The sequence below is a fragment of the Gadus chalcogrammus genome, chromosome 12 (assembly GCF_026213295.1).
Source record: "Gadus chalcogrammus isolate NIFS_2021 chromosome 12, NIFS_Gcha_1.0, whole genome shotgun sequence".
Classification (NCBI taxonomy): Eukaryota; Metazoa; Chordata; class Actinopteri; order Gadiformes; family Gadidae; genus Gadus; species Gadus chalcogrammus.
In genome coordinates this window covers 21,208,785-21,235,875 of record NC_079423.1, presented here as the reverse complement: position 1 = coordinate 21,235,875, position 27,091 = coordinate 21,208,785, and the positions used below count along the sequence as shown (strand labels likewise).

At 42.7% G+C, this 27,091-nt stretch overlaps 1 protein-coding gene across 5 annotated transcripts in view; it reads right to left on the bottom strand.

The window, feature by feature from the left end:
• The window catches only part of usp24 (ubiquitin specific peptidase 24), a 63,465-nt gene that overhangs the window by 19,737 nt on the left and 16,637 nt on the right, over positions 1–27,091 (bottom strand). For 2 of the 5 annotated variants that reach the window (XM_056604518.1, XM_056604520.1), the window contains exons 8-34: positions 26,243–26,308; positions 25,869–25,943; positions 25,069–25,227; positions 23,591–23,705; positions 23,301–23,404; positions 22,827–22,934; positions 22,647–22,742; positions 22,330–22,491; positions 20,128–20,220; positions 19,391–19,498; positions 18,285–18,434; positions 17,416–17,547; positions 16,826–16,937; positions 15,307–15,383; positions 14,851–14,991; positions 14,647–14,700; positions 14,418–14,554; positions 14,130–14,196; positions 13,902–14,012; positions 13,715–13,813; positions 13,345–13,518; positions 12,983–13,068; positions 12,459–12,567; positions 11,939–12,094; positions 3,014–3,111; positions 2,672–2,767; positions 2,312–2,534 (exon numbers count right to left, since the gene is read on the bottom strand). In XM_056604518.1, coding sequence (XP_056460493.1) covers positions 2,312–2,534; positions 2,672–2,767; positions 3,014–3,111; positions 11,939–12,094; positions 12,459–12,567; positions 12,983–13,068; positions 13,345–13,518; positions 13,715–13,813; positions 13,902–14,012; positions 14,130–14,196; positions 14,418–14,554; positions 14,647–14,700; positions 14,851–14,991; positions 15,307–15,383; positions 16,826–16,937; positions 17,416–17,547; positions 18,285–18,434; positions 19,391–19,498; positions 20,128–20,220; positions 22,330–22,491; positions 22,647–22,742; positions 22,827–22,934; positions 23,301–23,404; positions 23,591–23,705; positions 25,069–25,227; positions 25,869–25,943; positions 26,243–26,308 — 3,108 coding nt within the window. The remainder of the gene's footprint in view (positions 1–2,311; positions 2,535–2,671; positions 2,768–3,013; positions 3,112–11,938; positions 12,095–12,458; positions 12,568–12,982; positions 13,069–13,344; positions 13,519–13,714; positions 13,814–13,901; positions 14,013–14,129; positions 14,197–14,417; positions 14,555–14,646; positions 14,701–14,850; positions 14,992–15,306; positions 15,384–16,825; positions 16,938–17,415; positions 17,548–18,284; positions 18,435–19,390; positions 19,499–20,127; positions 20,221–22,329; positions 22,492–22,646; positions 22,743–22,826; positions 22,935–23,300; positions 23,405–23,590; positions 23,706–25,068; positions 25,228–25,868; positions 25,944–26,242; positions 26,309–27,091) is intronic. The other 3 variants (XM_056604519.1, XM_056604521.1, XM_056604522.1) reach the window with 2 other exon arrangements.

Here is a 27,091-nt window from a genome sequence, read left to right as displayed (position 1 = left end):
TATACTTCTAAGTGTTATTCAAAATAAGCATTCACACAATTGTGGCAACTCCAAGTTAAGGTTAACTTATCATTAAAAAAACTCGGCATCAGCAAGTTCGCAAAGGTAAATATTTATTTAATACCCGCGTCCAGATACATCGTTCATTTATTCGCAAAATTGTTGTGGGCCATAACAATGGCGCAAACACACCCTGCTCTTTCTTAGAACTCTCAGCCCAATATCTGAAAGTGTTTGAATGTCCGCTGAAACAGTCGTCACTGCTTTTTGCAGATGATGTGGTCCTCATTGGATCATCGGCCTGTGACCTTCAGCACTCACTGGATCGGCTGGCGGCCGAGTGTGAAGCGGCTGGGATGAGGATCAGCACCGCTAAATCTGAGGCCATGACTCTTAGCAGGAAACCGGTGGATTGCTTACTCCGGGTAGGAAATGAGTCCTTAGCCCAAGTGAAGGAGTTCAAGTACCTAGGGGTCTTGTTCGCGAGTGAGGGTACTATGGAGCGTGAGATTGGCCGGAGAATCGGAGCAGCGGGGGCGGTATTGCGTTCGCTTTACCGCACCGTTGTAACGAAAAGAGAGCTGAGCCGCAAGGCAAAGCTCTCGATCTACCGGTCGATCTTCGTTCCTATCCTCACCTATGGTCATGAGGGCTGGGTGATGACCGAAAGGACGAGATCGCGGGTACAAGCGGCCGAGATGAGTTTTCTCAGAAGGGTGGCTGGCGTCTCCCTTAGGGATAGGGTGAGAAGCTCAGCCATCCGTGAGGAACTCGGATTAGAGCCGCTGCTCCTTTACTTAGAAAGGAGTCAGCTGAGGTGGTTCGGGCATCTGGTAAGGATTCCCAATGGGCGCCTTCCTTGGGAGGTGTTTCAGGCACGTCCAGTGGGGAGGAGACCTCGGGGAAGACCCAGGACTAGGTGGAGAGATTATATCTCAACACTGGCCTGGGAACGCCTAGGGATCCCCCCGTCAGAGCTGGTCAATGTGGCCCGGGAATGGGAAGTCTGGGGCCCCCTGCTTGAGCTGCTCCCCCCGCGACCCGACCCCGGATAAGCGGATGACGATGAGGATGAGATGAGGATGAAACAGTGGGTTCACTGGCTCTTCGGTATCGGCAAGTACCAATGTAATAGAGATAGACCGATATGTTTTTTTCAGGGCCGATACCGATACCGATTATTAGTAGTCAAGGGGGCCGATAACCGATATTTGTAGCCGATATTCATTTACAGAAAAGGGGAAAATATTGGCGTCAAAATTTTGAATAATACAAACTCCAACAATTAACTTACACCACCCCTTCCCCCCCAACATGCTGGGTCAATTTTCAGCATCATTCAGTGGAGTGATATAGTCATGTCATACACCGTTTGAAAGCTTAGAATCTCAGGAATGTCATCCAATGTCAACCATTTGGTGGAATAAATATGTTTAGCGAATATAGATGAAAAATATCCTAGTGTCTTAGGGCAAAATAGCCCCCCTCACCCTCCTCCTCCCTTGGTCCATTCTAACTTTATCGTCGTTGTGGATATCCTTAGCAATGAGTTGATAATTCACGTTGGGTCTTGAAATGTTCATAAGAGTCCACAGAAATCGAATATCAATATTATTTTAGTCTAATTACATTGTGTATATTCACAAGCCATCTTATACAAAGCAGCCAAAAAATAGAAAACCGAAACGCTGCAATGTTTTTTTGTAGAAACTGTGTGACGATATCCAGCATGTCAAACACCGTCTCACGTGTTGTTGAGAAAACAAATGCGCATGGGGTGTGTAAGCTAGCAGGCTCTTCCCCAGAGTGCGAGTGTGAAGCAAGTGGTTGATTTGCGCGCTCGTGTGTGGTTTTATTTTTATTTACTTTTGTGAGTTTGGTTTTATGAATAATAAAAATAAATAGTTATTTTTGTTTATTTTCACATTGTTATGTAATTTTACTTATTTTTGTTTATTTGTACATAGTTATTTATAGTACTTTTACTATTTCAGTTTTGGTGTTTATACCATTGCAGTTTCACTTTTTAAGTAAAAATAATAGCCAAAACACTTTGTTTGAGCTTTTTTTGTCCGTCGTGGCTCTGCGTGTAACCAGAGCGTGTAACCAATCAGATGGTGCTGTGGGTTGGACAATGCTGGAGACAGCATAGTGACAGCAGACAGAGAGGTGCGGATCAAAAAAAAAAAGGCTGATGCCGAATATCGGCTCCGATAATCGGCCCGGCCGATAATCGGTCGATCCCTACGATGTAAGCACCGATACCACTACAAAAGGTGGAATCGGTGCATCCCTAGTGTGTTATAAGTACTTGGATGGCCACTCGGGCTGCAGGGACGATCTCCTCCACCCGAATGGAGGAGCGCTCCGAGAGGGACATCTGCCTGTAGGAGGATTTCTCTGGGGTCCCACAGAGAGACAACTGCCTGCCGGCCCGCCCCGCGTTCCGGAACGGCCGTGACGACAGCGCGTCGCCGTCCCTGAGGTTGTCGTCGTCCAATGAGGCGGGCATGCTCTGGCCCACCAGGAGGAACCTGTCAAGAGACACTGTCAGCTCAATGGACAGATGTGGACATCCGGACACAACGCTGAACTCTGCAAATTCTGTTATATTTTTGAGTGCGTTAAAAACTTATCTTATGTAAAACAATTTGATAAAAAGTTTGGGTACCTGGCCAGCTGAAGACAGATGGAGTAGACTCCTTGTCTGGTCTCATAGTCCACTTCTGAGGGGATGGAATCCCTCTGCATTACGTTCACCACCAGACTGCGGGGATAAGAGGCGGACATATACTCGGGCTGTTCTCATCGTCCTTGGTGCACCCGTGCAGTCAATTAGAAGAACAAATACAGCTACAAATGCATTGCTGCTCCGATTATTACACAGAATTAAACTGTGGAAAATCACCTTCAAGACCAAATAGTATTGCATTCAAGAGCTTTTCTCCAAGGTTCAAATAGAATAATTGTTATAGGGACTAGTATATGTTGCTGCTATGGGTTGTTGGGTTACCTGAGGCCTCCAGCCTTGAGGAAGTTCTCACAGAAGGACTTGACACTGGTCTTGGCCATCTCATCGTCAGATGTGGGCATCAGCTTAGAGCTCAGCACCTAGCGTGTGAGATATTGAATAAGCTGATGGATTCAACCACAACAAAAACAACATGGAGGTGTAGGAAAGGAACCAGTGTCCCATCTTCTCGAAAGACAGATTACTTTGCTGCAGGGAAATTTGACATTAGCCAACCATCGCTCTCAAACCATTGCCCTCTAACCCCCCATCGCAAAAAAGCCAAACCACCAGCTAAACTTACTGTTTACTCTCTTTAGTACTGCAAAAGTTACCTATGCAAATTCCAGCTCTGAAACAAAAGTGAATACGCTAGTCAAGCCTTAGCAACCAAACGACTAAACAGCACAGAGAGAGTGCGAGTTTTCACCAAAACTAAAAACAGCTACCTCTTAAGCGAAATGCAAATTATCACATCATCACACAAGCCAGCGTTTCCCCCAGAAAATATCTTAGTCAAGGTCGTCAAGGAGCGGGGTTGGGGGGGCTTGACTCGGTTTCAATTCCATTCAAAAAGCTAACCCTATGGCATGACCATTGTTGTGAACAGTATTACCGATGCATTATTTATTATTTTATATCTGATGAAAGTACGTCTTCTTTCCCTACAAGAGTTTTCTAGTTTGTTAATGCATAATAATTAAAAAAATAATAATAATTACACATTGGTAGTCAAGGCGGGGCCCTATTGTTGTTAAGGCTGGCGCCTTAACCATACAGTGCTGGGGGAAACACTGCAAGCTGTGTGTGCACTTTAGTAGAATATATAGACATATGAATAGACAACGGACGGGTTGCAAAAAAACATGACAGCAGAAAATCTAATCTCAACAGTAAAGCCATTGGTCCTTGTTTGATCGCGTCAGCTTTTGATCCATTCAAGAGATTTGGTTATTCTTAACCAATAATGGATCTGGGGTTGGTCTTGAATTCATATCAACTCCAACCTTCTCACTAGCGGTGATGTTACTTGCGGCGGCTGCCATTGTGAAGTAAACCAAATGACGCACCATAAGCTAATATCCAGTTTATTCGATGTGTCCCTCACAGCTGGCTACGGTGGCGCATTGCATTCACATCACAAAAAAAAGTATCAGGTTATCTCGTAATTATGACATAAAGATCTCATAATTATGAGAAAATACCTCATATTACGAGATCTTTACGTCATAATTACGAGATAATTATCTCATAATTACGAGATCTTTATCTTTCTCATAATTACGATAGTTATCTCATAATTACGAGATCTTTGTCATAATTACGAGATCTTTATCTTTCTCATAATTACGAGATAGTTATCTTTCTCATAATTACGAGATAGTTCTCATAATTACGAGATAGTTATCTCATAATTACGAGATCTTTATGTCATAATTACGAGATAATTATCTCATAATTACGAGATCTTTATCTTTCTCATAATTACGAGATAGTTATCTTTCTGATAATTACGAGATAGTTATCTCATAATTACGAGATCTTTATGTCATAATTACGAGATAATGATCTCATAATTACGATTTATGTATCTCGTAATTATGAGATATTTATCTCGTAATTACTTCATCAGAATCCCGTCTTCCACCACATGTGGTTCAGTTGATTGTTGGTCGGACTCGGTACTTCCATAAAGATGGAAAGAAATGGGCAGATTCTGAGTTTGCGTTTCAATAGATCATCAGTGAAGCATCGTTGCGACACCACTGACACCTCTAGCTAAATGTATTAACCTAGAGACCAAGCTACAACATTGTTTATCCAAACGAGCTGTCTTTAGCGAATGGTGAATTGCATTGGCTTCCATGAGCTGTCGGCTGTCAGTCGCGAGCTTAGGGATCTTCTGCAAAGTAACAAAGTAACGGAAAACGACCATAATGGTCAAATTTCAATAGCGTCACCATTTTTGACTCTCGAGCCCCACAACTTGTCCCATATAGTCATGGCCTCTATATGGTCTTACTACAATCTTTAGTTTTCTACTTATTTTAAAGGATTTTTCTTTTTGAAACAATTTCAATAGCGTCCCCATTATTAACTCAAGAGCCCCAAAACTTGTTCCATATAGGTAGGTATGGCCCATATTTTTCCAAACCAAAGGTTGTAGTCGGACCATAATGAGCCCAAGCCTCTATGGAACAAGTTTTGGGGCTCTAGAGTCAATAATGGCGACGCTTTTGAAATTGTTGCTAAATAATTCCTCAAAAATAAGAAGAGATATTTTTTTCAAAACTAAAGGTTGAAGGAAGACCATATAGAGGCAATGCATCTATGGAACAAGTTGTGGGGCTCTATAATCAATAATGGCAACCCTATAGAAATTGTTGCTAAAAAAAAATGGACATTGAATTCTTTGCCCAATATAAAATCCTTAAAAATAAGTTGAGATATATTTTTCAAACCTAAAGGTTATAGTAAGACCATATAGAGGCCATGACTATCTGGAAAAAGTTGTGGGACTCGAGTCAATAACGGCGACGCTATTGTGGTCGTTTTCAGTTTTGCACTTTTCAGACGGTCCCTAAACTGGCGGCTGAAAGCCGACAGCTCATAGAAGCCAATGCAAATCATCGTTCACTAAAGACGGCTCGTTTGGATGAAAACAAGGTTGTAGCTAGTTCTCTAGGTTACATTTAGCTAGAGGAGACATTGGTGTCGCAACGATGTGGTGGAAGACGGGATTCTGATGACGTACTTACGAGATAAATATCTCATAATTACGAGATACATATATCGTAATAATGAGATAATTATCTCGTAATTATGACATTAAGATCTCGTAATTTTGAGATAACTATCTCGTAATTATGAGAAAGATAAAGATCTCGTAATTATGAGATAATAATCTCGTAAAAATGACAATGATCTCGTAATTATGAGATATTTTCTCATAATTATGAGATCTTTATGTCATAATTACGAGATAACCAGATTTTTTGTTTGTGATGTGAATGCAATGCGCCACCGTAGCTGGCGGACCTTGTCATAAAGTTAGCGATAACAGAGCCCACCCATTTAGAGAGAAGATAGGATTTGTCAATTTTACTGTCATTTGTCTCATTGAATGAGCATTTTCTAACAGCATTCTTATAGGATGTCAAAATAGTTTATTTAATTTAACCCTTCAAGCTCCAAGACAAATTTAATAGGCCGTTTGGAAGTTTTGTTACCTCAGAAACTGTTATGTCATGGTTTCTACAGCTTAATGAAAGTTAATTTTAAGACTTTTTTAATGCCACTTGAAAGGAAATTTAAGACCAATGACATAATCAACACTAATGGAAAAAAATATTTGAACATATTTCCAATATCAGTAGGCTTTTTGGACGGAAACAAAAATGACTTATTGCGCACATTGTTCGGTAGAGTACAGGGAAGATGAAACCGATAAAACTCAACAGTAAGACCTATCATCTGAACGTTATATCCTATATCATCTCTATCATAAGGAGAGTAAATGCAAGACCGCATGCAAAGAAGTGGGCACTATCAGAGTCTGGGAACATCGCACGGAATAAGTATCCAATTCCCTTATTTGACTTGTATGATTGGTGTCTTGTCACGATGTTCAGACACCACAGTAACTCTGCTTTCATCGTTGGCGTGCAACCTAACATTGTCCGGAGATTTGTTGCTGCTATCCCGGTTGATGATTTCGGAGATGGGGTTGGACGCTAAGGCTGGGGGTAAACGATTATTTATTAAACGATTAATCGGGCGATTATTTTATCGATTAGTCGACTGATCTAATGACTAATTGGACGATTATCTATTTTTCTGTTGCTCGATTAATAAAAACCATAATGTATCTCAAATAAATACCAAAAAATTCTTAATAATATACTTTATTTAATACGCAACCCGTAAAGGGACATGAAAAAAATGTGTGCGTATACTCTCTTGCGCTCCGCCTCCAACTACGAGATGGTTAGTTACATCTTTCCTGCTGTCGGCTCCCAGACCGAGGAGCACAGGTGATACGTTCCCTCCAGGGCCGATGCTCTCTCCGGGGCATGACCCTTCACTTTGACCGACAGTGAGTCTGCTTATAGGTCGGAATATGATGGAATGAAGCGGCCACCGATTCTTGACAGGCTGGGTACTTTTTTCTTACACACAACCGGACTCGTTCATGACTTCACTAGACTGACACGCATGCTATCGCTCGCTCTCCTCGCTCGTCCACCTACTTGCTGACGACACACACACACACACACACACACACACACACACACACACACACACACACACACACACACACACACACACACACACACACACACACACACACACACACACACACACACACACACACACACACACACACACAATATTTCCCCGTGCGCGCACGATATTTCCCCGTGCGCCCGAGATACTTTCTCGTGCGCCCGAGATACTTTCTCGGGCGCCCGAGATACTTTCTCGTGCGCCCGAGATACTTTCTCGTGCGCACGAGATACTTTCTCATGCGCACAAGATACTTTCTCGTTTGAGATGCTCCAACATTGCTGTCGTGCTCTTGTATATGCCAACTCCATTTGGCAAAGAGTGCAAATCACAACACCTTTCCGTTTAGGACTTAACTTGAAGTATTTCCATACCTTTGATGATTTCGTGAGCGGACATTTTCCTTTATTGTGACTTTCGTCCATTTCTCCGTCGAAAATCGTCGACGGAGAAATTTGACGTCGACGAATTTTTGACGTCGACGCGTCAACGTCATCGACGCGTCGCTACAGCTCTATTGGACGCTCACTTTTAGTACTTAGATTAAATTAGTCAAACCAGGTTTTCCGCTTTAGGTTCAATGCGCGTTCACATAAAAGAGGCGTTTATCGCGTCATTTGACTCACCCTTGTTCAAAATGAATCGAGCAAGAGCGGTGTATTTCACCCAAGACTAGCAGTGTATTATTATGAATTCCTACGAGGAATTCCAAATCACAGTCCAAATCACAGCCAAGGGGAACACGGTTGCCCAAAATATGGCTAGGGTGGCATGCTGGCAAAAAATAGCCATGTTAACCCATTTAAGCCGGGAAAGCATTGCCGCTGTTCTACCTTTAAAGCCGGGGGGCGCTGTTGCGTCATTCTACCTTTAAGGACGGGAAAGCGTTTGCGTCGTTTTTCTGTATAAGGGGGGTTTTTGCCCAAAGTGTCGGCCTCTGGGCCAACGAAATGCATCAGAATAGACACATATAGGTGTCAACTTGTTCCTCGTGAGTTTAGTTCAGAAATTTCTTCAAGCAAGTATGGCGGATTTTGAGACTGAAGACTTTTCTGACGGTAGCGATTTCGAGGAGTTTCTCGGCTTCGAAGATGTTGATGAGGCCGAGTACTTTGATGACGAATACGAACCGATTGACCGGGAATTATGGTTAAGGCACATGTTCGTGAATGACGACGAGGAAGAAGAAGTATGGAATGGGGCTGCTTGTGTTGCCGGTGCGAAGAGATTACTGGCGACAGAGTAAGAATCTCTTTCGGACGCAATTCGCCAGAAATATGTCCCGGGACAGATTTGCGGCCATCTGGAGGTAAGGACAATAGTAATAGGCTACTTATTGATTGTGATGATGCTGTAATAAGAAATTACGACAGTTTATATGTAAGAGATGTATTACTGTCCCGGAGATGCGTAAAGCACCCGGGTGCGTAAAACCAGATAAGCTTCTCTGGAATGTCACTTATACTTATCAATAGTAATAGGCCTACTTATTGATTGTGATGATGCTGTAATAAGAAATTACGACAGTTTATATGTAAGAGATGTATTACTGTCCCGGAGATGCGTAAAGCACCCGGGTGCGTAAAACCAGATAAGCTTCTCTGGAATATCACTTATACTTATCAATAGTAATAGGCCTACTTATTGATTGTGATGATGCTGTAATAAGAAATTACGACAGTTTATATGCAAGAGATGTATTACTGTCCCGGAGATGCGTAAAGCACCCGGGTGCGTAAAACCAGATAAGCTTCTCTGGAATGTCACACGTATATGCGATCTCCAGACAAGCAATACATCTCTTCCAAAGAATAGAGCTTCTTTGGAATTTCACACCTAACTGCGATCTCCAGAACAATAAGGCCTAGGCTACTACAGTGTTTCCCACAGAAATTTTGGAGACTATGGGGGGGGGGGGGAAGGGGGCTGGTATGGGGCGATTGTTGATTGTTGACGGGGTACGGGGGGTATGGAGCGATTGTTGACCGGGGGGGGGGGGGGGGGGGGTATGGAGCGATTGTTGACGGGGGGGGGGGGGGGGGGGGGTATGGAGCGATTGTTGACGGGGGGGGGGGGGGGGGGGGGGGGGGGGGGAGTGTATGTCTTCAAACTTCGCCTGAAAAAATTTTTTTTTTTTTTTTTAATAATAATAATAATTCATGTGCACGCAGAGACTATGGCGGCCGAAATTAGACTATGGCGGGCCGCCATAGTCTCGTCAATGTGTGGGAAACACTGTACTATACATTCCCAAATTATAGCCTGTATCTTTTAATTACGCTACTTCTTAGGATGGAATGCAATTGTATTTGTATCATGCATAATACTTTTATTCAGTAGTCATCACATACAAGTGCATGTAATTTAAAACGCAGACTGTTTACAGTTTTAGTCCCAGTCTGTTCCCCTTCCCATGTTTGTCATTATATACTTTATTACTTTCTTATATAGTTATTTCACTTTTTTATACTTTATTTTTTTTACTGTTTTGTGCTGTTCCTGCACTTTTACATATTTTTTTTACTTTTTTATTTACTTTTCTACCTGTATGTAAATATTGTAAATATTGTAAATATTTGTAAATAAATTTCCCATGAAAGCCACAGGTGTCAGCTCTCAAATACTTTTTGAATTGTGTTCCTATCTGTTACAGGGGCTGAGAAATCAGTAATTTAGTAGGCGTTGACACAATTGCTGAATTTCTAGAAAAACTTCAGGTTTTGGGGGCTTTTCTGAAATCGCCTATAGGTTTTACAGGCATTTTTTCCAGGCGCTTTAGGCCTAAATGGGTTAAGTGAAAAGATTCTGCATATTGTCTAAAAATTATGTATCATCATGCCTTTTACCCCCATAGATGTGGTGCCTGCACGCTCCTACGAACATGGGGCCAAGTCAAAAATAAATATAAAAATATTATTCAATGTGGTAAATTGTAAGCATCCATTTGAATAATCTCAGGTGAATCTAGCCTATGATTTGCAATGGCCTAGGCTCCAACCTTTAATCTCATGTTGATTACCTGTAGCAAATAAAAAGAAAACCCAAATTAATACGACTGGGAGGGGGACCGCTCCACCGCCCTTCACCACTTCGGAGGAGCTGGCTCTCGCCAATAACGAAGGTCGGCCGATGATGGTAGGAGTGGAAGGGGGGATGTCCTCTGACCCCACTGCCTCGACATCCAAGGCATTTGTAATGAGTATGTATTCATGTATTGGCAATGGACATAAATAATTGTCTTGCTAATCAAATGTGAAATGATTGAGTGTAAATTAAGTGTGTCATTTTTAGTTGAAGGTACAAACATTATCTTGGAGGAGCCGCCGACAATCAATCTCCAGTCAGAGGTATATAACTATCAAAGCAAAGTGTCACGTATTCTTCTAAATGTTACATTTTTTGGAAAGAATGTCCTATAATAGGTTTCCCTGATTCTTGCAGGAGACTCTGTTGGCCTGTGACTCCAGGGCGACTATGGAGGTGATTTTTCTTAACAATTCTCACAGCTATAATATGAATTTGTAGAATAAAAAATGCCTAGGCCTAATTGTGTCACTGACATAGCGGTTATGTAAGGGATAATGGACAACACGGCACTTGACTATCCAAGGTTAATGTACGTTGAACGTGGGGCCACCTTTGAACTTAGTGCACGGATTCTTTGTGTAGCATTGCCTACATACGGTCCAACAAGGACGATCAAATAACGAATACCCTCTGTAATCTGTATCTCTCATAAAGAATATCAGACAATGCCAAGGGATCGGTTCTGTCCCGAAAAACCCTATGTCTCCGGAGAGACGCCTGTACGATAAGTGCGCTGAGGTCCACGGGAACACCCACAAAAGGTGATGCCATTGTCGGAGGGGGGGGCTAGGAAGCTGCGCACGCCGATTTAAGTAGCCGATCTCCGGGTAGACTAAGCTGAAAACCTGCTCCCGACCAGATTTGGTTGCGAGCATAAGTCACCATGGTGATACAGCGACGCTAAAAGAGATCGACTTTCGTGGTCCAGCTAACCCAGGCTTTGAGCTCAACATACCTCGCTAACCCTCTAATCGAGGTTCGTAGTACAGGCCCCAGAACTGGGAAATACCTGGCGTTTGTTGACAGCTTAATGTTGAGGCTTTGTGTTTCGCGCTGTGCATGTGGGACTCCAATGCTTTCCTTCTCATTGTGCCGAGCTTGAAACATTTCTTGCACAAAATACACCAACAAATGTTTTGTTGGTTCCGCTCTCGTGATTGCGCGACATTACTGCTATTAATTTATATTAAAAAAATTACAGATAGTTTTTTTTATATTTGAGACTAATTACAATCATAAAATCCTACTTATCATGTGGTAACATTTTTAAGACTTTTGAAAGATGGATTTAAGACTATTTAAGGCCTTATTTTTCTATTTCTGAATATAAGACTTTTTAAGGATCCGCGGGAACCCTGTATGTCAAGGATGTTTCTGTAAAATAATGAAAAAATGTCATTGAAGTGTCATTGTTGGAGAGGTGTGTGTGTGTGTGTGTGTGTGTGTGTGTGTGTGTGTGTGTGTGTGTGTGTGTGTGTGTGTGTGTGTGTGTGTGTGTGTGTGTGTGTGTGTGTGTGTGTGTGTGTGTGTGTGTGTGTGTGCGCACGTACGTACCTCCAGGTTGTAGAGCACCCTGAAGGTGGACATGCCCGGAGCGGAGGACCTGAACAGGGACTCGAGGATCGAGGCGGCACTGGGCTGGTGCTGCTGCTTGGAGGACATGGATGGAGAGCGAGATCCTGCACTCTGACCCAGCGTGAAGAGGGTCTTCTGCATTGAACACACCAAGACAGGAGGTCACGTGACATGGGGGAGGAGGGCAATGTGAGAGACATTATACAAGTTATACAACATCCAGCTGTGAATAAAAAAAGAAAATAAAGAAAAGGCAGCAGAGTTTCTGCAGCTGCACAGCTGTTCCTCATTGTTTATAGAAAGGGTTATTATTGTTATCCACATCATCATCATTTTTATGCATTGCTTTTCTCTGATTAGCAATCCAGAGGCCATGCTCTCGCAACCAATACAAAAAGGGAATCTTAAATTATTCCCAATCTCCTCAGATAAAGCAACATGGATGACGTATAGGCTGATGGGATAGAGAACTAAAATCATGGCAGCAGGAGGGAAGTACCTGGTGACTCCAAACGCTGGACTCTTTGGGAACAAAGTTGTCCAAAGCATCCTGCACCTCAGGGTCTGTTGGTATTAGCAGCAGCAACTTCCGCACCCGCAGAGTGATCCTACACACACACACACACACACACACACACACACACACACACACCCTTTTTGCCAGGTGTTCTCAACTCCCGCCGGTCCGCCAAATGAGCGTAATTGGGAAGCGAGAGAGCGGGACCATAGGGAGGGGGAAACAACCGTTTCAGTTTCATGGGTTAAGTGGCGAGAGGGGGGAGTAAGAGGGTGAAATACGTTTCCTTTACATGTTTCAGATATTGTTCATCTGAAAACTCTGTTCTTATTGTTCTCGTTTTGGAGACTTGTCTACTGACGTAGTCCTACACAGCTCATAGGTAGTAAGAACGGAGATTGAGTTGTGGTAGATCAGGATAATGATGCTATAATTCATGACCATCCCTCAGCCAAGCTTGTTCTTGGCAAAAACAGATGCATTCATTAGCAGGGTGGTTCTCTCACCTGGATTCATCCAGATTAGCCAGCTGGTAAAGCATCTCAAACACGTTGCACACCAAAGCCATCACCACTCCAGGCAGAGATTTCTCCTTTGGACAGAAAAACACAAACAAAACTCGGGAATTCTTGTCGTTTGTCACACACGACTGAAGCCTTTATAAAAATTAATGGCAGAGTTATATGACAAAGCCGGGGGAGACGTTGCAACAAAGCTCCTTGTGCTTGAAGGTAGCCTGTGTGTGTGTGTGTGTGTGTGTGTGTGTGTGTGTGTGTGTGTGTGTGTGTGTGTGTGTGTGTGTGTGTGTGTGTGTGTGTGTGTGTGTGTGTGTGTGTGTGTGTGTGTGTGTTTGTATGGATGTTTTTACCTGCTCCAGTGCGTAGGCAGAGTTGAACACGGCGGAGCTGGAGCTGCTGGAGGCCGAGGTGGAGGACTCTGAGCTGCCAGAGGGTGTGCCAGTGCTGGAGCTCTTAACCGTCAGGCTCTGCTCGTCGCTGAAGCCTAGCTGGGAGAGCAGCTTCTGGTCCCGGTTCATCGTCAGCTGGACAGAGGAGGGTGAGGGGGTTGGTATTATTGTTTCCCGTTGCAATTTGCAATTTGTTGTGGCGCCAAGTTTCATTATGTTCAAAATGTTATTGTTAACTTTTACACTATTGTCTTTCTCTGTAACCCAATATTAAATTGTATTTTTTTTTAACATTTACTAAAGCAATAACAACAAGAATCCTAATAATTACCACGCTGTCGTTGGCAAAGATCTGGACGTTGTCCACAGGGCAGCTGAGGTGCTCAGATATCTTCCATCTGACGCTCCCTATGGTCTCATTACTGTGGGCCTGCGGGGATAACAAAGCGTGAGGACAGCCCGTCCCTGCGGTGCGCACTGCCATACATTGAGGCTGTGTGTGTGAGTGAGGGCCATACCTCCAGGGTGAAGGTGTCTTTGGTGGACTCATAGGTGACATGAAGGGTCACCGGGTGGCCGTTGAACGATGCGCCGTGAGGTAGGATAGTGCGAGGGACCGAGTACTGATCCTGTGGAGGAAACACCGCACCATGTTAAGCGTCACCTCGCCAAAGAGTTTGCTAAAACCAGACAAAGGAATTAGACCCCCAACACAGGAAGGTCTTCAACATGGACCTATAGCGTACCTCTATAGTTAGGACGTATCGTTCCGCCAGAAGAAGCAGTCTCTCAATGATCACAAGCTTTGTGGACCTGCACAGGAGTACAACGACGATACATGATACAGTAGATCAAGGAAGCAATGATTCAGTCAGACAAAACACACTGTACAATGTTTTAGCACAATTCTTCTGCAATAAAGGAGTAATCATCAGCAGGGAATAAGCTTTCTCACTCAGCATGGTGAGCCCTGTCCTTATTTGATACGTATTCCTGACAGTTAGTATAGAGCTTATAATATCTTATGTTCCTACCCAGACCCGCCTGCTGTGTACCTGGATGGAGACTGCACGGAGGTGGCCACCGTAGGCATTGCGGTGGCTGTGAGCATCTTTGTTGCCCTGGTAACAGCATGTGTCAAGGTTGGCCCGCCAAGAGCAGAGCTTGCCGCCTGAGGGAAAGAGAAACGTTAGGATTTCAATATAAACACTCGATGATATCTCTATCAGGCCAACCTTTAAGAGCTTAGGTACAATGTCCTACCTCGAGCCGTTTGTAACAATCAGCGATGAACTTCTTGTGCAAAGACACAGAGTCCTATGGGACAGAAAATGAGAAAATACATTTACAAAACCTGTGTCAAGCCCACGTTAAGCAAGTCCACAAGTTAAGAACCACAGATAGAAGGCTGTACACACAATTCCAATCCCCCCCCCCCGCCCAACGCCACAGATGAATAACACTGACCTTCTTCATTTTGGGGTTAAGGTTGGTGTAGCTGTATGTAATTATGAGCTGGATAGCCTCGTTGGCTATCTCTTCATCTGGAGTCTCCATGGCGATTCGCCAGATAAAATCCATCCCGACCAGATCCAGTCGCTCCACACACTGGATTCACATAGTGACCAAGAGCATTGTCATTGAGTAGTCCTCATTATTCATCATATTGTGGTTCAACATTAGTGTTATACAACTTCATTATTATCAATAACAGACATAACCATTTATTAAAAAATAGTATATGCAATGCATTGAAACAAAAATATATAAAGTTTTCAAGCAATGTCTTAGTTAAGTAATATGCGTCAGCTACAGAATCATTTGTTTCAGATAATTTATTCAAAAGTATTCTGTTAAGTCCATGAAAACCAAATCAATAAAAATTAAATCAAGCAGTAAAATGAATGTTAAAACACAACTGACCAGTTGCGTTCCCTGGCGCTTCAGGCGATGGTCACACAGGTTGACGTTCTCAAAAAAGGTTTTGAAGAGATTGAATCCTAGAAAAACAAGGGACGCAAAAATAAACAATTACCTAGAAAGACATGCTCAACTATGTCTGTCTCTGTCGTGTCTTTTTACACATGCAATGTGGAAATGCTGAAATGCAATGTACACTCAATTTGTATTTTTGCCACCTATTCATGTTATTTAACGACATAGCCCCGTGGGGTGTGTGTCTACAGTAGGGCTGTAACGATACACACTCACGATTCGGTTTGTATCAGGAATTTTGACCCACGGTTCGATACATCCCACGATTTTTTTACATTTAAAAAGCATTTTATATAAACAACACTGATAACAATAACAATTAACTTTTTGTAATATTTAATAACAAATAATTTGGAACACTGAACAGATTTGAACAGAAAGAATACAATTAAAGTGTAGCAAAATGAATAAAATAAATAACCAAAGATTGCAGTTGGAGGATGCTTACAGGTAGGCAAAAACTCTCAACTAGATTTATGGTTTAGGCTTACGTATTTGAAAATATTAATGTCAAATAAATAATAGTAATTTGAATAGTTTGGTAGCACTAACCACTAACCACCGTTTTGCCCGCTAGAGAAAACGGTGCTGGTCAAAGTGACCTGCATAGGATTAGTTTTCGGTCAAATAGCCTATTATCGCTTCTTATTAGGCTATGTAGCTTAAATAATGACATAATCAGGCCGTATAGAATGCCACATGTTTAATAGCCCAAAGAACATGAACGTCTGATTCGCAATAACGAGGCATAGTGTTACGAGTAGCGTCTGTTTGTGCGCGAGAACAGCAGTGTGAATGTCTGTGTGTGTGAGTGACGTCAGCGAGTGAGTGGACGAGCGAGGAGAGCAAGCGGTAGCGTGTGTGTGTCTAGTGAAGAAACGAACAAGTCCGGTAGAATAAAGTACCCAGCCTGTCAATAATCGGTAGCCGCTTCATTCCGACCTATAAGCAGACCAACTGCCGGTCAAAGCACACAAATACTAGAGACAGGGATCACACAGGCTATTTTTACGCGCTTGGCCCGATCTGGATAAATGTCGTTCATATCGCATACGAGGACTTCACAAGCTGTGGAGAAATGCAATCCTCCATAGCCACGGAGCGCTGTCATCACAGCGAGGGCATCTCGTCGCAGACTTACGGCATTGATATGAGGAGCGGTATCAGCAGACTATTATTTAGACCGATTATTAGCAAGTTTCAATCTGACAATTTCACCGGAGAGATACAATTTTGTCTGACATTTAATTGTTCCATTACCGGACAATGGAAACCCTGGCACTAACAGCTCATATCATGTGGCTGGATCTGAACTGGAAGGATAATGGGAGTTAGAAAGGGTGTGTCGCGCTTCTGCCACCTCGAGACAGGTTCGTGGCTTTGAGTGTCGCGATATAGGTTTCGATACACATATCGTTACAGCCCTAGTCTACAGGGTGAACCTCACCATTCATGGTGATCTCATAGGGCTCCAGTTTTAGGATCTTCTCCTTAAATAGCTGCTGCTGGACATCACTCTCCAGGTCATGCTGGCCTTTGGTGAACCACTCAAAACACATCTGTGGAGCCATTTATATATACATCACTACAATGCATGACATATTGTAAACAATTACCTTGAAACTGCAGTTCAAGCACCGAATACATTCTAGGTATTTGGGGGGGCTTGGAGACAAAGACCTTGTTCAAAGAGGATCTGAGCAATACAGTGCAAGTACTGTACATTATCTCTCTCTCTCTCTCTGTGTCTATGTCTGTGTCTGTGTGTGAGCCAATATACGTTTGAGACCACTCCCGGCTCATATCGGGAAATCAATCTTGGTCAGTAACAGGTGCATGAATGCAACACTTTTCATTGACAGAGATGAGTATGCAGTGAGGGAGCACAGAAGGAGGGGACGTTTTTTTGATTTTTTTTCAGAATCTCAACTTTTCTGTTCTATCTCTCTTTACAACTCTCATATCGAACATACAACCCCTTTTAAAAAAGGTAGAACAACGCTAAGACTGTTTGATGCACGCCCATAGCATGTATACCTCTCTGTCCTGCTCACAGACATCAGGGCCGGACACCAGGCACTCCCAGATCTCCTTGGCCCGGTTCCACACCAGGTAGAGGCTGGCCTCCTGAAGGAAGAAGGCCAGGAAACGCAAGTGGCCGTCCAGGTACTAAAACACAGAAGAAGATCATCACACACACATTATCAACAGAATTTATCATTACCCCATCCAGATAGCTGTGCGTTTCCTTTTCAAAGCTTGTTCATGTTTGTAATTAATTGCAGCGTTGATTCATGCCCAAATCACACTTCTCCATCATGCATGCGAAGATCCATGTCGCTACTCAGAGACCGTAGACACCCCTGTCGCAGGTCAATAACTTTTACGAATGCGAGGAGGACCTCTCCTTCCACAGCTTAGCAACGCATCGTCCTTCTCTGCGATATTTCACAGCAAGTTATCAGTGATTGGCCGAGCAGGGTGCTTCTATTGTGTTTTATTTCCAACAGCCAGACACAATAATAAAATGAACAAATCTGGCAAGACCAACACTAATATAATTTGGTTGTGATTCAGCAACTTCTTTCCAGCAGCACATATTAATAATTTTGAAACCTAATTATTACTAAATTATTAAAATGTAAATGTATTACTTATTAAATGGATATACAGATTTTTCAACATATCTTCAATGGAGCAAACTCTTCCTGCATTTCCGTTTCAGGATATGCATATTTGTCGATAGAAATGCTATATTGGCCACTTGTACACGTTAATATGATGTGGAAGATTAAATGCAGGCGGCTCTGCAAAAATCTGAAACGTGTCTGCATCCTGACGCAGCTCTTCACTAATGTTGCGCACGCGTGCTTGCGTGCGTGTGTGTCTGTGTGTGAGAGACGGACCTCCTGATAGGTGTAGCGTCCGTCCACCAGGGTGCTGCTGGACAGGCCGTTGTTCCCGGCAGCAGTGACGGCCAGCCGGTGGCAGCACACCAGGGAGCCTGTGATCAGCTTGACGATCTCAAAGTTCTTCTTCAGGTCCTGGATGATACTCTGTGAAGGAGGGGGAGGAGGAGACGCACTTATTTATTCAATCAATACACAACGTGCCGATGGATTTCTGGCACATTATTATTATTATCTTACTTATTACCTGAGTAATGAACTTTATACCAGTGGGTCACGATCTTATATGACGATCTTTATATGAATTTATATGAAAGAATTACAAACAAGAAAGACGGTGGGAAAGAGTGAAAAAAAAAAAGTCTGCTCAAGCTCCCAGTGTGTACAAGAAAACACAAATCAAGTGAAAACATTACAATGGAAAGCATTTGATGAGATGCACGAAGCGACCATAGTTTTGAATTACTCAAAAAAAGACGATTATTACAGTGGCCAAGAAGAGTCACAAGCAAGTTATAAATTTGTGAGCATCAAAGGACAGAGACCATGGAACGGGCTGACTATTATTGCTGTCGGTCTTTCATTGCTTACACATCTGGAACACATCTTGCCCATTTGAGAAGTAGTATTCCAGATTAAAATGTAAACCCATTTTTTTGATTCAACCAACAAGATTAGATAGAACGTAGATTATTTATTTCATCCCTTTCCACATTCTATAATGTATGGGTTTACAATAATAGTTGGCTTGTTTCATAGTCAACATCCCGTCAGGCTCATTTCCATAAAGTTGTGGTTTCTTCATTTGTTGTGGTGTTGGGCTGGCAGTTGTGTTGCAGCATTGGCAGTTGTGCTGCGGCTTTGTCAGTTGTGTACGCAGTTCATTTAACACATCTCGGCCACAATCATCAATACAGCTTTCACAAATATTTAAAAATGCGTCTATATCAAGAACAAAATCCCAGGTACCACCTGCAGAAGCCCCATTGGTACTCGTAACACAGGTTGAACACACTGCGGTACACTATGCAAGGAATACTGCATGGTGGAACAAGTAAGCCAAATCCAAACACAGCCACATAGAGCAAGGGGGAGTGTGTTACCTTGTCCTGCTTCTGATAGGTCTGCTTGATGAAGGAGCGTGTAATCTCGTGGAGCTGCCGAAGAGCAGGGACAACCCAAACTGCCTGAGGACTGCTCTGTTGAGAAGCCTGACACACGCACACTCATGTCAACAAATGGACTAAAGCCTGTGGCTGCCTTTGTACAGAATAAGTTAGAAAGCACACACATGGAAAAGGGCATAATCAGACATAAATGGGAAGGGTTTGGCAAAACTTAAAATAAGTCTTTAAGTTGTCACAACACAGTGAAGTTAAGTCTTCGGTTGCCATGTTTACGTTTCTATTAAAAAAACAAACCTTTGCCAAACCCTGGACATCTACAGTCCTGATGGGCCTCCGTAGACCTTCCCAAGGAACTCAGCGGAAGCTAAATTATTGAACACCCTCAACCAAAACCAAGATCAACCACCCAGTGCAGTCGAAAGCCAGTGACCCGATTAGTTTAAAGAGCTTGAGATTAAATCATACACACACACACACACACACACCCACCCAACCACACTTGCACACGCACCCACACCCACAGGTGAATTACTAATGAATAAATACAATCACCCTGTGCCCAATGACATCCCTTTTGTGATCAGGCATTTCTCCACGATTGGTTGGCAATGGTGAAGCAGTGAGATTGGAAGAGCTGATTGGATTGTTTAAAGGCAGCTCAGTATGTGTATAATTATTATTAATATTATTATTAAAAGGGGGGCTTTTCTTACTTTGACTGATGTGTTAGCTTTCCGCTTGCCCCAAGAACCAGTAAGAAATGAACTTTGCGACTCGCTGCCTTTACTCTCCTCCTGAATCTGAAGCTAGGAAAGTAAACCTTGTTTGAGCTTGGTGCATGAGAACATCACGTCTGGCCCTATGAACATTCAGTTAACAGGATGCACACAAGGGAGTTTATGAATATGTGTTCGAGAGGGAGGGAGGAAGGAAGGGAATAGCAGTGCGGACAGAAGATTCTTCTACTGTGTTTCTGTGAATGAACGTTAAAGCATGTGTTGAATTAGTCAGGTTCACATTCCAACATCCACCACACAAGCAGAGGTCACAAATTAAAATGCCTTGAAGAGGTTTCAAACATTGATGTGTTAAGCTGGAACGACACTTCAGATTAGGGATGGGCATCGTTTGATCATCATTTTACGGTTTTGGTTCCCACGTTATCGTTTCTATTAAGTTTCACTTTCATATAAGTCAGGGGTTTTCAAAGTGTGAGAGAGTGAGCCCCCCCTCAGAGAAGAAATTTCAGCTGAGCCCCCCCCCCCCCCCCCAAATTTTTTTTCTAAATACCTGTGTTTTGAAAGCTATCTTAATTATTTTACACATTTTAAACATCTCTGATCATAATTTTAAAACATTTGAAACATATTTTTTCAGCAACACGTCAGAATATTTTAAACATATTTCTGAAACATTACAACATCTTTGTGCGTTTTTAAACACATTTCTTAACACAATTTAACAACTTTATCTAAGCATGTTTTAGCTTAACCTTTTTTAAATACATTTGAACATCTTAATCTGTGTAAACTGCCAGTTTACACAGATTCATTCAGGGTCGAATCAGATCTGCCTTTTCAGTCCAGAGATTTGACTATTCGGCGGGGTTTGTTTACCGGCGTTGCTATGGTGACCTAAATTATTATAAGTAACTGAAAACGATGCCGGTTTGAAACTAAAACTGTGATTCTGAAAAAAGTATAAATGCTATCAAAATTCCGTTTTGATACTATTGAAGATACAAGTGTGTAGATTTGTTTAATGGTTTGAACGATGGTAAACGGTTGAAAAATGAATGAGTTACGATGTCTAGAAGTAGGTGTATCAGAATGGGCTGACGTCTTCAATGAAAACGGTTGAAAACAAAGCGGTATGAAACTAAAACTGTGAATCTGAAGAGATTTTAAATTATATCGAAATTCTGTTCAGATATTATTGAAGATACAAGTGTGTAGATTTCTACAGTTGAAGTACGACTGATGATTTGAAACATCGACTTTCAGGGTTTTTTCCGGGTTTATTATTTTCTCACGTCTCGCCCCCCCTGAAGAACTCTGGCGCCCCCCAGGGGGGGCGCGCCCCACAGTTTGAAAACCACTGATATAAGTCAATGTGAAAATTACAAATACATTTTCCATTCCAATCCTACCTTATAATATAAATAAGTAAATGTTTTGAGCGTTCTAAAAAATACATAAAATACGAGACTTGAGATAACAGTATTCTGGTTTGGTCAGGTGTTTTTATTTAGAGAAATCTGCATGTGTGCCTTCAGAAGAGAAGAAACCTGACACTAAGGAAAATATATATTTTTTGTTTGTGTTTGGTCTGCATGACTCAATGAATTATGTTATATCGGTAAGACTATGGTTTGTTTAGCACCAAGTTAGATAGCTTTACTGCCATCTCCCGACAGAGGAGGTGTCGTTCTTTGTTAGCAGGCTTGAAAGTGTTAAACACGGTACACTCGTCCTCCCTTATGTCAATAGCTTGGGTCAGCATATTTTTGCGTAAATTGCTTGTGCAGCTTAACAAAGCTCAACCATACATTAGATGGCCAGGACTAGAGGAGAGCACGGGGCTTGATTGTGACTGAATGGTCTGTCAGTTCCCCTTCAAAATCGGGATAGGGTTAGTTTTGGGGCTGAAGCGCACTTATTATATATTTTTCCAATAAAAGTCCCAAATTAGGATAGCAACTTCATAAAGCACTTTTGTTTCACATGGTTCTTGAAAGAGTTGGCGGTTCAAAGCATCCCTTCTTATGATTTACAACAGTTATTAAAAATCATGAGCTTTAATAACTATGGTGACCAAGCTAAACCGGGTAAAGTCCATTTATTTTTGATTCTCAAATAAGTAAACAACTCAAGATTTTTTTTTTTGAAGTTTGTGTCTGTGTGTGTGTGTCACACCTTCTTAATGTCCTCAATGCACTTGATGATGTAACTCCGCTTGATGGTCTCCTTGACAGCGTAAGCGTCGCTCAGGATCCCCAGGTGCTCCTCAGACGCCTGCTGAACCAGACTGGTGGGCAGGGTGGGGAGGTGGGCCAGCTCCCACAGAACTTCCAACACCTCCAAACACACACATACAGTTGAACATTAAAAGCACCAATAGCTAACTTCAAAGCAAATTGGCTAACTTCATTATTAATTGTAGCAACCAAGTATACATTGTGTTCCAACCTGGCGCGCGCATGCACACGCACACCCCAATTTGAGGGACGTACCTTTCCTGTTGTAGCCTCAGAGCGAGCTTCTCGGCCGATCCGTCCGATCAGACTGAGCAGCTTTTGTCTGACGCGATCGCTCTCCACCTCCCAACTCTGAGACACAAACTCAATTAATAAAAACACTCCATTTCACACTGGACCAACGGTGAAATGGCAGTTGCGGCATGGAGCACAGACCTTCTGTATGAGAACAAAGAGGTGGCTGAGCTGATCGAAGTTAAACTTGACAGCAGCAGCGGCGATGATGGTGTGGATGTTCTCAATCACCGTTGAAGACTGGCCGGCCTGGAATCGTTTAATCAGATCAGCCAGAGATCAAATACACAGCGGACCATCAAATATGTACAGGCACATTTAATACTGTCAACACATTTGAGCTCTTCCATCACTCTTCCATCTCTCTCACTCACACACACACACACACACACACACACACACACACACACACACACACACACACACACACACACACACACACACACACACACACACACACACACACACACACACACACACACACACACACACACACACAGTCTTTTTATTGAAAGCACACATACGCAGTCTTTTTATTGAAAGCACAATGTGATAATTATACCTACATGGTGGTCACATATTATTAGTGAGGGTTGGTGTGCAAGGGCTACTTACTTGGATTCTCCAGATCTTTGAAAGTTCATCCATAGAGAGTTTACTGCCCAGGAGTTCGATAATTCCCTTTATTCTTTCACAGTACTGCGCCTGGTCTATGTTACCTGAAACGGTACATAGAGACAACACCTTTTAAGGGAAGCTGCCGATGTTATTTTCTGATGCATAATTACCTTCTCATTGCATTTTCCAAGGGAGGTAAGCAACAAACCGGGAATTCAAAATGGAAGTTTAAAAAGGATTAGAGCCAAGTGCTTGGATAAACGCTTGTTTGTTTGAGGAGCCCTTACCCTCCAGTGCTATTGACAGAACAGAGTTCTCCACGAGCCAATCCAGCAGTTTGTCTGTGTCAATGGCATTTTTAACAGTTTTAGACACTGTGCTCTCCTCAATAAGCTTTGTCACCTGGTAGAGAGAAATCAAAATACACAAAGATCAGTGCACAAACTCTGTAGCCATGCTATATTTTAGCAATTTTAACCATGACATTGCTTAGAATGGGATCATCATGAACCTACGGACTTCAGTGGGGGTTTCATTCCCCACTGAAGCGCACGGCACCTTCTCAACAATAATCAATAATCTTCCTCCCACTCAGGGTGAAAATGGTAGGTCTTGGCTCGTTTCCCCTCAGCCATGCCAACGTTTAGGAGTGCGTAACTACTGTTGACGGCTTTCAACTGCTGTTGACAGCGCATGCGCTACCCGCGCAAATTTTATTTTATTTGTAAAAAAAAAAAAAAAAAAAAAAAAAAAAAATTCTCTTCTTCACCCCTCGTGGTCGACTTGGGATCTGTCGGCGGTCTACTGGTAGACCGCGATCGACTGGTTGGGCACCCCTGATATAGACCGTTCCCGCCAATTTCTGACCGTCAGGCCACCTCTTCTCTGATTGGTTCAGGGAATTCATCTTGCCTGTCAAACACATATAGCTAAGCTCTGACACAGGTACTTAAATGCAAAACTTCAGAATAGCAGAGAAACTTAGGCAGGGAGCAAGTTTCTTTTTTGGATGTATAATTAAAAAGAATTGCCTGCGCTCTCTTTACAGCTTGTGGAGCTTGCCTACAGCAGCGTATATAACCTGTTGGTTAATATAATTCAAATTGCCATAATAATTCCATTTTATTTCTTACATAGCATCTGGGACAGATAAGACTTCTAAATGCAACGAAGCAAACAAAAGTTACTTGAATTCTGCATACACCAGTTTCGTCTATAACCGGGTGAGTCCCAAACAATTTCAAAGAGCCCCCCACGAACGCTAAATCCTTACATCAAAGGAGGGAAGTAATACAGTTTCAAAGCCTCATATTCCATGTCCTCCTATTGGTCAGCAGACTAAAGAAGAGAGATACTCCATGTCCTCCTACTGGTCAGCAGACTAAAGAACAGAGTTCCCTTCTTTCTCCCCTAGGGGTCTCTTCTTTACTACAGATAAAGACTGAGCATACCGCCATTTGTTAAGCTCCACTCAACACTGAGTGGTAGGTTTTTTGGGTCTTTGTTCAATAATTCATTGTGAAATGAATTGAAATATCCTCATGGGAAGACATGGTTGCGTTATTAACTGCCACAGCGTTTCTCAAGCATGATGTGGCAAAACAATGTTTTCAATAATCTATGCATCAGTATATTTACATTGTTTTAGGATTTAAGTTCTAAATCAAGTCCTCAATATGGCGGAGGATCAACAACAACATTTCCCATCATGTACAAGCCCCTGTATATCCAGCACATGGCAACGCGTATAGTTTATGTTGGTTACCTCCTTGAGGGAGTTCATCTTGGTGGAGAAGTGGGGGGTCTTGAGCATCCGGAGCAGGGTGTCCAAGCGCAGGTCGTCCACCACCGTGACCAGCTCCCTCTGGAACCTCATACACAGCAACTTGATGGCTGACAGCAGGTCGGGGATGCTCACCAGACGCTGGGGAGGGAGGTGACAGCCACTCATAGATTCATATTAGATTATTTAATTGTTTTCTTTCCCCTTCTATTTTGTCCCCTATGGTTTCACTTCATTCAAGGCTGAAGTCGATTTAGAGTGCCTGTTAGGGTTGCCGCGTTATACGGTATTACGTTTTTTTTTTTTCTTAGTAATAAAAAAATAATTCAGTAAAAATTAAGAATATAATTATAATTAAGAAAATTATGTGTAGAATAGGCCAGAGTTCTGCTCTGTGCGGTAGAGAATTGGCGCGCTTCCTTACAAGAACGTAACCATAGCAACGCCGGTAAACAAACCCTGCGAAGCCCAATCCCTACGAGAGCTCCCCGCGCTACGGCCATCCGGAGGCGCACAGAGCTTTTGGCCGTGATATTATATATAAAATGATATTATTATTATATATAGAAAGTTATAAGACGCTGTCACCGAGAATTGGCGCGCTGCCAGACGCTGTCACCGAGTGTGAGAGGAGAGTTGACGGAGAAGATGGCGGTTCACCTAGTTTCAAAGTTTATACCGTTTATACTCGGTAATACCGGTGTTGACACGAGTGTATTACTCGGTGTGAAAATGTCCACACCGCGGCAACCCTAGTGCCTCTATATGAATAGTTATTCTACCTTGTCTTTCAGGTCTTTCTCCTCCAAGTTCTGTACATAGGTTATCATCTTGTGGATGACCGGATCAAGCATGGGCTGCAAGAAACACATTTCATTATACTTCAGTATATTTGCGTGGGAGAACAGGTAAACTTGTACCAAATAGCCAACAGAAAAATAATGTCTGGTTTGGTTCAACAAACAAACTAGAGCACCAGTGATTGCAGGTTCAGCATGGTACTGATTTACATTTGGGACTCTGGAATGTGTTATGGGAAAAGAAAGCATTGGGTTGTACATATCCTTCCCGATCCACTTTGCCCATCCAAACATGGAAAGTTATTGGAACCAACTGGGAGCTGTATTCAAGGTTGAATAAAGCCAAAGAAACGTACCTGGACCAGGCTGGAGTTGAGGTATTCTGCACAAACTCCGAGAGGCTGAACCAGGGCTGATACACACTGCATTGAGACACAGAGAGAGCTGCTCAGAAGTGCTACAACCATAAGGAAATAAAGCCTCCAAATAGAAAATTATAGACTTTTTTGATAATGGAGATGACTGGTGTGCTGAAATTAAAATATTATTAAAAAGGTCCCATGAGATGAAAACTTCACTTTAGGAGGTTTTTTCTAACTATAATATGCGATCCCCTAGCCTGCCTATGGTCCCCCAGTGGCTAGAAATGACGTTAGGTGTAAAACAAGCACTAGGTATCCTGCTCCGCCTTGGAAAAATTAAAGCACAGAGTGGGGGTAATCTTAGCCATGGTTGAGAAGGAATTGGGGGAAAGGAACTTTGGCTTTGACTCCCTGAAGTAAATTAACCGCGACATGGAGGAGAAAGGGATTGTTGCCCGCGATTGTCTCCCGCCGGAGCCCCGCAGCCCACTATTTACAGAACACGGCCGAAAGCTGTGTGCGCCTTGCCATTGCGATATATCCACTGTATAAATGAGCGCAAGGTACCGTGGCCGCAATTTGCTCAGGGCCACACCCCCACCCTCCACCATGACCCGCCTCGAAAAAAAAAGACACGGTTTTTGAAGTCTCATTGTGGGACTGGCTCGTAGGGGCTGTAAACCAAGGCTTAATGTCTTGAACGTCTTCAAGTACTGTATTAGGGGCCCACTAACAGATATATAAAAGTATTCATAAATGAGCATGCCATGGGATCTTTAAACATGCATTTCATTTCGTTTGAAATAGCACGCCATTTCTGCTGCAGGCAAACTGCTGTGCAAT